The sequence below is a fragment of the Apiotrichum porosum genome, assembly GCF_003942205.1.
Source record: "Apiotrichum porosum strain DSM 27194 chromosome Unknown scaffold_6, whole genome shotgun sequence".
NCBI classification, from domain to species: domain Eukaryota; kingdom Fungi; phylum Basidiomycota; class Tremellomycetes; order Trichosporonales; family Trichosporonaceae; genus Apiotrichum; species Apiotrichum porosum.
Window position 1 is genome coordinate 401,973 of NW_021167113.1, and position 10,444 is coordinate 412,416.

Below are 10,444 nucleotides of genomic sequence, written 5' to 3' on the forward strand. Positions count from 1 at the left end.
GGAAAAACCGGCTTCCAGTCGTGTTCCTTGGCGGCATCCGGGGGAGAAGCCAGTAGCACGCAGATGAAGCACGTCCATCATTGGCGCAGTACCTCCCAGTCAGTGCCACGATGCTCGAGGACAAGGATACCGTACTGTAGCCACAACTCTGCACTCTTGGACTGCCGCGACGCGTCTGATTCACGCGCGTGCTCTTTCTCGTCTTTCTCGCTCGTCCTCTTTCCTTCCGATATTCCGATTGCACGCGTTTTGCGTATCCTTGCCGCCCGCCGCTAACAGTCGGTCCGCGGACACCAAAAAGGGAGAGAGCGATGGTGTGGTGATGTGGTGGTGCGGGGTGCGGAACAGATTTCATGAGCTGTCAGAATGGACAGGACAAGATGAGCGGATAGAGGGGCGCGGGAAGTACGCGAACACGGGAAGAAGGTGGGTGGGGGAGAAGCACGAGGGTCAGACGCGACTGACATTCGGACGGGAAGGGGGGTAAAGGAAAGGATGCGCGTGATGCGGGGGGGGGGGGGGCACAGACTAAACGACATGCGCGACATGACGAGAGTGCCATGTGGCTCATGTCAGGTCTGTCCGGCGATACTCGAGGATCGAGGATGCCGGGTTGCACGTACTGAACGCAGCAGGTCCGGTTTGAATTACACGATCCCGACCATGGAACGCGAACAAGAGGTGTTCGATCTCTGTAGGGTTGTTGAGGGTTTGGACAGCCGCTTGTGCGTTGGCGAACGACAAGGGAAAGGTACTGAACCCTCTGCTCAGCGAGTGATGGTTCACCGGGAGGCACTTGAAGTGGTGACAGGTCCAGTCAAGATCTGGTGTCGTCGGTTGCGTCATGGGCGACGTCTGCTACAGTACCGTACGCAGCTCAATTGGCATTGTGCAACGCGTCCAAATACAATGTCTGAAATTGCATTTCACCCAGACTAGTACCCAGGGGTACAGTAAGTACTTACTTTTGCGTGCACAGTTGTAGGAATAGGCACACCCCAAGGCAAATGGAGCTCAACGGGGTATGGGGGTCGCGTCTCACCCTCCGGGATCTCCTGCCGAGCGCTCCAGACGAACACTTATCGTCTCTAGTCTCAAACGACTCCTAGCTGTGCTAGCTGTGATCCTGGCCAGATTAATTGCGCAAGCAGAGGAAGACCTGAAAAGCCATGTACATATTCGATCTGTCAAAAGCTAGACGACGACGCGACGCGTGACAGGCTAAACCAAAAAGGTGTGGCGTGGCATTAGATGTGGTCCATGTGGACGCTAGTGGGGGGGGATTTGGGCCGCTGGCCCCGCTGGCGTGCCGCAATTTACCCGATCTTTGCATCGACGACCTGAAGGATTAGAGATGAGACAGAGAGAGTCGAGAGACAGAGAGTTGAGACGTGTCTGTTTGTCTCCAAGTAGAGATAGCCACCGAAATGTGATCGATGGGCGCGGTATACGGAGACGGGGTTGGAGACGGGGTTGGAGACGGGGTTGGAGACGGGTTTGACCCCCCCCCATCTGCAGAGTCGTCCCGAGCAGCAAGGGCTATATATGGTGGCGTTGGGCCAGGCTGCGCCGCGTCCCCAGCATAGCAAGGCCGCAGAAGGAATTGATCCAGTGAGCCAGTGACAGACGCCGTAATGCCCGGGCCAGAGATCCAGAGATCAGAGAGAGACGGCTACGAGGTAATACACCCTCTCCAGGGAGCGTGTGCATGTGCGCGGTCATCACGGCCAGACGAGAGACAGAAGAGAGTGAGACACGCGCACAGGGACGCTGACGAAGACGCGGTCGAGAGAGAGACAGAGAGGATCCGAAACACCCACATCCAAAATATCCTTGGACCCCGACGTCCGATGCCGGCAATCCCGAACATGATACAGGGCGGGACACAGGGGGCAGAGAGGTGTCTTTTCTTTTTCTCTCTGTCCCTCTGTCTCCCTCACTCCCGACGGGAACGACGAGACGACGACCCACGTCGGTACAACATCTGACACACCCGCAGCCACCAGCCCAATGGCGGCGCGCGTGCGCGTGGACCCCCACTAAGGACGCGCGCAGGATCTCGAAAAGGCCAAAGGGGTGCAATGCCCGTTTCGCGCATGCGCGCGCCAGATGGGTGGGGGGGTGGATGGGGGGACAGACCTTTGAGCTTTGGGCTTCTTGGCGCGCCGGTGTGGTCCCTTGCCGTCATCCACATGGCCCAAAGTGGCCAAAGTGGACGACCAGCCAGCAACTGGCTGCTAGCGCGCGCCCAACGACGCGTCCAGGAGCGGCCAAGACAGAGCCAGGACTGCTGCACCACCACGACGCAGCAGGTGGTGCAGGCCCGTGCGGCGCGTCACAGATCACACAGCCAGCTGGCCAGACAGACCAGCCAGACAGACCACGACAACCACTACCGACTGACACCTTGCATCATCATCACCATCATTGTCTGGTTCTCCCTCCCCGCTCCCTTCACTCCCACCCTCTCTCCCTTCCTCCCCTCCCCCCTCTCCCCACCCATACAAGCTCCTACAGTGGCTAGTCCTCTGTAACAGCAAGGTTGACTTTCGAGCTTCCGTTCTTCATTGCACCCATCCAGTTGACCGTCGTAAACACACATACACACATTCCTTTTTGCCCATCTCCAACCCAGCGACCAGCGACGGAAACCCTACCCACATCTTCCCCCTCGTCGCCTATCCCCCCGGCCGACACACGCGCGCGCGACGCCTTTACGACGGACGACGGCAACGACATTGCAACGAAAGCGCCGCGAGAGAATCAGTCGTGACACTACTGGGCTGTTCATGGACTGAGACCTCGACACCTTCCCTCTCCCCACTGTCTCGCAAGCCAGACACCGTCCCCCCGCCGCCACCGCACAGGCCTGCACTGGCAACTGTTCACTCACAACATCGCACTCGCCCATCCCTTGTCATCGCCTGTTCGCTATCGTATCGCATCTAGACCCCCCACCATCCCCACTGTCCCACTCGTCCTCGTCGCCTTGCTCCGAGAGAACAGTGGCCCCTCACGCTCTTTTCATTCCCCGGTTGAGATCTGGCACACGATCTCTATACCCACCCCCACTCCCGCCTGAGACGCCGACGCCGCGCCGCGCCCCCGAGCAACGCCCACATTCGTCTGCCCCCAGCCACAAGCCGAAAACCAGCCCACTCTTGTCCTCTTTGGTGGTGACCTTGTTGGGACCTCTTCGTCTGGAACCACCACACACAACGTCCACTTTATCCCATTGCAGAGACTGTGATCTCTTTGAAGGAACCGGCCCCCCGTTGTTGGCCACTGATCCACTGAAACTGGTGAGTTGCACGTGTTACAGCAGCAGCAGCAGCAGCCACCACGAGATGGCAGGAGGCACACGACGTTTTGGACACTGAGCCCCGCCGCCGCCGCCGCCGCCGGCCGCGCGCCACCACCCGGTCCCTTTTTCACTGTGGCGTCTGGCGGCGTTCATGCTCAAACGCGCGTGGGCTCGTGGGGGCTGCACCGGTGCACCCGCCCACCCACGGCCACACCCAGATGTGGTCGCCGTCGCACAGACGAGTAGTGTGTGGGGTGCACAGAAGCGAGAACCCATTGTGTGCAAACCACAGGAAGAGAGGCGTCGCCCGCTACGGCCCGCCCCACTCTCTCTCTCTCTCCTTGACAACATGTCACAAACCGTCGCTCCGCTCTGCATGTGCCAGGTGTCGCTAGCGGTCCGAGCGTGGCCACTAGTAGTACCCCGCTACCGCGCGCTCAGCTCGCCTCCTGCACCGTCTCCTCTCTCTTTATCACGCAGTGGCTCTCGATGTTGTTGTTGTTGTTCAGCTCAGTTCCGTTCAGTTCATTTGTTGACCACTCCTCACAGCCATGTCTCTCTTAATGCCGCGGCCGGCAGCTGGACCGTCGGACCGCGCCTCGGTTGTGCTTCCAACAGTCAAGTGCTCGTCATGCGGTGTCGCCATCCCGCTCAGCTCTCTCGGCGAGCACGTCTGTGTGCCGCTCCCCGCCCTTCCCACCCTCAACATCATCCACTCTGGTAGCCCACGGTCCCTCAACCAGCAGCTGCCTGTCGTGCCTTCTCCCGGCCTGCAGCGTCCCAACGCTCCAAACTCGCTTCACCCTCGTGGACACGGCGGCAATAACAACTATTCATTTAGCATTGGGGAAGTCGTCCCCTCGTCGTCGAGGCTAGGCGACTACCCGGCAGACGTGCCATTGTCCGCCGTCAGTGACAACAGCGTGGGTCGCTGGCCCATTGGTGACTCTGCACCGGTTGGTCACGTTCTCCCCTCTCCGACCCTTCCGGACACAACTTCCGGCGGTAATGCTGGGATGGCTGGGGTGGGGCGACGTGCGTTCGCCGCTGCCGCATGGAGTGTTCGTGCCGGTGTGGCACTGGCAGCCAACGCCGGCAAGCCGTTCCACGCCGACCAGTCGGGCTCCCCGGTCGAGCCCATCTCGATGCCCCTGCCCATCCCCCACCCTTCACCACCTCGCAACACCCAACCCCGTCAGACACCTTCGCCCGTCAACTCGACCTCCCGCCACACCCCTTCCCCTGTGCCTGCCGGTGGTATGCGCATAAACCGCTCCCCCACCCCGCGCGAGCCTGTCATCCTGCCAAAGGTGCCACTGGCTGGCCGCGAGCGCAGCAACACCATCCGCGACACCGACCGCGCGCCGTCACGCAGCGACCGCGCACCTTCCCGCAACGATTCATCGCGGGCTCCGTCACGCAACGACGACCTCCGTGCTCCGTCCCGCAACGACCAACCGCTCCACCCGGGCATGGCCAGCCGGTCGCAGTCCGATGACACCCAGGGCGGCTCCTCGTTCTTTGATCGCTACCGCCAAGTGGTCGGTTCCAAGAGCGACCAGGGCCACGCTCTGAATGGCCGTATCGTTACCTCGCCGTTTGGCGACAGTGACCGCGCCGCCATCGACCGCCACTCGCTCACCGGCAGTCTCGAGGACGTGTCGATGTTGCCGTGGGCCTCATCGCCCACCGAGCCGTCCCCTGGCATCTTTGAGCACCAACGCCAGATGACCAGCGGCAGCATTGACTCGACCACATCGAGCTCGGCTTCAGGTGGCCCCGAGCAGCTGCGGACAGGTGGCTGGGCCGGCCAAGAGGTCGAGCTTGTCATGACCCCAAGCCAGAGCTGGGAGGGTCTGGCGGGCAACGTCAACCTCGAGCCACTCAAGACCAACGGCTACGCAGACGCCAACGCAGGCCTTGGCCTCGGTGACGCAATTCCCGGCCCGTTGGACCGTATTGGCGAAGAGGAGGAGGATGACGACGACGAGGATGGCGAGCGTCTCGTGTTTGGTGTCCCTAGCACCGGTCGCAACAAGTCGTCGCTGCCCCGCTCCGCTTCCGGGGCCACGGTCACGCCTCTGTCTCTCAACAGCCGCCCCCAGGACATTTCCATGGACCCGCCTCGCATGGGCCTGCACTCGCACTCAAAGTCTACCGACCGACGAATGGGCTCGTCCCCTCCCCAGGGCAATGGAGCTCGCCCCAAGCGCGTCTGCGCCAGCTGCGGTGACGCCGTCGGTGGACCGCGCCGCTTTGTCGAGCGTGACGGCGTCGTGTTGTGCGAGGCCGACTGGAAGAAGCTCTACCTTCCCTCATGTCGCCGCTGCAAGAACCCCATCGAGAAGAGTGCCGTGTCGTCGTCGGACGGGCAGCTCAAGGGCAAGTGGCACCGCGCATGCTTCACCTGCACGCGCTGCGACAGCCCCTTTGAAGGCGACGACTTTTATGTCCACGACGGCCGGCCGTGGTGCCAGTACCACTACGCCGAGGAGAACGGAACGCTCTGCGCATCCGGATCGTGCCGCAAGCCCATCGAGGGCCCCTGTATCCTCGCTCCGGCCTCGGGCTCGGGCGCCGACCAGCGCTTCCACCCAGGCCACCTGCGATGCGAGCACCGCGGCGGCGTGAGCGGCGCCCAGAACTGTCGCGAACCCATGAACGAGTACTATGACATTGGCGGCGAGCGCTACTGCGAGCGCCACATGGCCGAGGCGTCGCGTAGACACGCATCGGGCGCGCCACAGCGCGCCGAGAAGCGCCGCACCCGTCTCGTCGAGCTTGGCCCGGGCCAGCAACTCCGCCTCGGCGCATAACTCCCCCATCTCCATCTACATCTTAATCGGGCGCAAACCGCCAGCATACCCCGCCGCTGGACTGGTGTTCAGCGGCGAGCCGGTCAGAGACCTGCAGGCGGGGCCACCGCTGCGCCCACAACGAAACATCACACACTACAATCTCTCTGCTATTTTTCTTTTCCTTCTCGCTCCCTCCGTCACCCCAGCGGCGAAACGACCGGCGTTGTCGTTCCTCGTCCCAACCCATCCAATACCCACCCCCGGACCACGACTACTACTACTACATATACCCCCCCACTCCCCCGTTTTACATCGTTTTCCTCTGCACCCACCCCACCCACCCCACGGCATCGCGTCTTCGTTTTTTTTTAATCCCACAGGGAATATGGGCAGGATCTATCTTTCTCTTTTCTGTATGGCACTTGCAAGCCTAGCTGTATCTCTGATGACGATCTTGGTATTATGAGCCGTGAGCCGTTGGCGCTGGAGTTGCATGGTTGTAGGACATGGGATGGGGTCAGGCCACGACGCGGACGCGGTGCGTCGCCGCCGCTGTGCACATGAAGATTGACGGGATAGGGGTTACCCGCAACATCTCCCTCGCGGCTCGTGATAAGGTTGCGGCTGGGTGCGTGTGGTAACGCAGGAGCGGCCCGAGTTCATGTCGCCTCGTCAGCGTTACCGAGGGTCCTGCCCGCTGGCCACCTTGGTGCCACTTTGTGAATTTTGAACAAAATCGATATATCAACATGCGCTTACATTGGCTAGACTATGGTACATACTATGGACGGTTTGATTCTGTGCGTTATAATGTCCTGGGTCACGGCCATGCCATTCAGAGCGAATATGGCGGATGCCATGATGCCGAGACCCTCTATACATCCCACGGGTAAATCTGTGCCACCGTTTCTTTCGATGCCACGCCGAGGTGGCGTGCCAGCATCTCGACCACGTCGTCGGGGTTGACCACCATGTCTCCCGTGTTGCCTGCCACGGGGTCGACGATGATGGTCGCATACGTCTGCTTGAGCAAACTCGCTTCTTCAAAGTTGAGCCATTCGAGCCGCGATGTCGGGAGGAACTCTAGCACGAGCGTTCCAGGACCCGCAAAGCGGTGGTTCATTAGCGCTCCGCCGTGTGGGCCGACGACCGCAAGCACATTGTTGGAGAAGTGGTCGATGGCGGCCTGCGGGTCGCTGTACTTGTCTTGGTCGAACAGTTCGATCGTCTCGCCCTGGCCACGTTGTTCGAGCGCCGCGGTGATGGCCTCGATGACCTCCTTCTCGTTGACAACGTTCCGACCACCGTTCAAGGTGTGAGCCGAACGTGACATGTACATGACCTGGGGTTAGTAGGAGATCTTGGAGAGCAATGCAAGAAATCTGAATGGAGCGCAGCTCCTGCGGGCCACACCAGAATGTATCCAAAGAGGACCAGACTCACCGTTTTCTTTTTACTCGAATTAAACGAGGTGTTTAGCGCCCACGGCATGCGCATCATCTCCGCGATTCTCCAGGAGAGATAGGGGTGGATGAGGACCGAGCGACACGGCCAGATGAGCGACGCTGCCTGGATGGCGTGCGTTTGCGTTCGCGTTTCGTGGACGCGGTCCGAGTACCCCATGCGGTCCCAGAGCGCGCTCACTGGCCCAGAGGGCCGCCTACCTGTGAGGACTTTCGGCGTGGGCTTGTTGTATGACAGGTGGGCTGCCTGGGTAATGACGTGGGATGCTCTGTCGAGGAAATGTTGGAATGACCACGAATCTGGAGTGTTGACGACGATGACCGCCGTCTGAGGTGCCGGAGCCGGGTGGATAGGCTCGACACGCTGCAGTTTGGCTGCCCGCTCCATACATCCCTCCCCACCCCACGCGTCAATGTTCATCTCCTGTTTAAACTCGACATTGTGAAACACCTGCCGTCAGTAACCAAAGTGCTGCGGTGCCCCCCCCCCCAACTCACAAAGTTCTGCCCATGCTGGCCTCTATAGAGCAGCCGCTCGCCGTCTCGGTCTTGGTACGTCGCGCGATCGAGGCCCCGGTGCGCGCCTTGGAGCCACACGTCCTTGTGCTCGTTGTTCAAGAAGGCCGGGATCGGGATGCTGAAATCGGGGTACACTAGTTCCTCGGCATACGTCCCGTTCGCAAGACCCAGACCCAAGGCAACGCACGGCGCATACGACCGTGGTGTCAACCGCTGGCAGTCGCGTATTGCCATTGGAGCCCATTGACAAGACTCCAAATCCCGGGTTTCCCATGTCGCGTCTTCGAGAAGGGTAGAATATGGGCTTGTGCTTGTGGAGGGGACGTGTGTGACTGCACATGATGCGGACAGAGGGCCGTCGGGGAGGGAAGGTATTCGCAAAAAGGTAATGGTCGCGATGAGCACAACGATGACCACGGCGATGCGGGCCCGCGGCCGTGCGAGTATCGCGGCCACTATCTGCCACCGTTCCGATGCCTGTCATGGACATTAGAACAAGAAACCCCTCCTGTGTAGAAAACATGTTTGGCATGGAGGAAGAGGGCCAATAATAAAGGTCACAACGAGAAGCTCCGTGATCGTGATGTTGCAAGCGGAGATATTCTATGTTTTTGAAAAACGGAGTGACGGGTAGAAAGTGATGTAATGTTCGTGGACGACGAGAGACCCACCATTTCACAGAAAGCCAAGAAGCTATGGAATCTCTAGGAAGGTAAGAAGAGTACCAAGACCAAGTGAGGCGAGAGCGAGAAGTCTCCTGGGTCGCTTGTCTCTCCAAAGTGGCGGGTCGCGTGAGCGGTGGTCAATATCGAGACTTTGGGGGTGACAGGATCAATGTGCTGGCAGCTATATATCGTTCTGGCGTGCGAACCCAAGGCATTTGATAACGCCACAAGGAAGTCTACAGACCTGCACATGTGCTTACCATACATATGCTTGTCATACGCTTGCATGCATCATTGAAGTGCCAGTCTTGCGTGGGGGCCTGTCGGTCTTGAGAGGCTGTCGGTCTTGGAAGTGAAGAGATCTCACACCGCTTCAAGGGTGAGTGCGGTAGGCGAACTGGGGCGCGTGTGGCACAGGGCTGTCTGTGGCACCGCTTTCGACAACAAACCAGAGCATGGCCAGAGCATGGCGGACAGGATGGCGTCGGTCAATCGCGGCTTGTCATTCCCAGGCCGCCACACGGATACAATGGGCAGGGAGGATGGGGGCAGTCGGTGCGTGGCCCGCCGCCGTGCGCTGGAACCGTAGCGTACATAGTTGCTTGGCCCTCGACCTGTCATGGATCTCTGGTGGATACTGTAGTTATTAATCCGCCAGGTCACATTCTCCATTCAGAGAGGCTCTCGACGGGTTGAGCGGTACCACTCTGCATGCCATCAACCTTGCGCACTGCCTCCCACGACACGCTTACCAACATCACCGTACCCCTGGGAGCGGGCTCGACGACAGACTCCGCTCTACGCCCGCAACAGTACAGTAACTCATGCATATGGTCGATGGACAGATAGGACGCCGGCCGCTATAGCTAGTCTCTCTCGCTCAGACACAACCCAGCGGCACGGGCTCTTGTTATGTATGTGGCAGCATGAGGGACGGATAAAAAGCCGGGGCTAGCGCTGCCGCGGGGACGACGACAAAATCGAACGACATCTCTGCCATGTGTCCGTCTCATCCAGGGTGAACGCAGGTTGCTGCATAGGTTGCTTCATAATGCACGAGTGCCAGTGGCCACTGGTGATCTCGTCCTGTTTCAACGTATGGGAGGTTTGCGACGCTCATGCTGCGAACGCGATACACGCGTGCAATGTAGACCGCCCGTGGCAATGCCAATGGACTGACCGGTTGACTGGACTCGTGTGTACCCAGATCGCGAATTTCACAGTGCCACAGTACGACGCGCCGGGCCCATATAAATACGCATTCCGTGACTCGGTTTCATTTCTCAACCACACCATCACTCATCGACCTCGCACTTCGTTTGTCATCACACACACACATTTTGCATGGGACGCAGGGGCAGTATATAACATCGCCACCCACCCACTTTGTACTTTGCATTCACTCCATACTTCATACATCACCTTCCATACATCACACCACCCTCCACACTACATACAAACGCTGCACTAGCACATTTCCATACACCTTTTAAACAGTCTGCAATAATGGCCTGCGACGGTAACTGGGCCGGCTACAACAAGGGCCGTAAGTATTCCCAGGGGACACGCATCTGGGGACACGAGTACTGACGTGGGTGCAGAGCACTGCCATGGCCTGTTTGCGTGTTCGTACTGCGGCCGCCGCATGTGAATAAGCAGAAAACGTGCAACGTGGTCGGGTGGCGAAAAAACAAA

At 59.6% G+C, this 10,444-nt stretch overlaps 2 protein-coding genes across 2 annotated transcripts; one reads left to right on the plus strand and one right to left on the minus strand.

Annotated features, from left to right (window-relative positions):
- Positions 1 to 3,867: 3,867 nt before the first annotated feature.
- Positions 3,868 to 6,120, plus strand: EHS24_007944 (uncharacterized protein; the record flags this gene model as incomplete). Its single annotated transcript, XM_028623274.1, has 1 exon — positions 3,868 to 6,120. The coding sequence occupies one exon, from the start codon at positions 3,868 to 3,870 to the stop codon at positions 6,118 to 6,120; it is 2,253 nt and encodes a 750-aa protein (XP_028476207.1).
- An 856-nt stretch (positions 6,121 to 6,976) lies between these two features.
- On the minus strand, positions 6,977 to 8,318 carry EHS24_007945 (uncharacterized protein; the record flags this gene model as incomplete). The annotated part of the gene is made up of 3 exons (XM_028623275.1): positions 6,977 to 7,444; positions 7,546 to 8,016; positions 8,064 to 8,318. 3 exons carry the CDS (start codon positions 8,316 to 8,318, stop codon positions 6,977 to 6,979), a joined length of 1,194 nt encoding a protein of 397 aa, XP_028476208.1.
- Between the last annotated feature and the right edge of the window lie 2,126 nt (positions 8,319 to 10,444).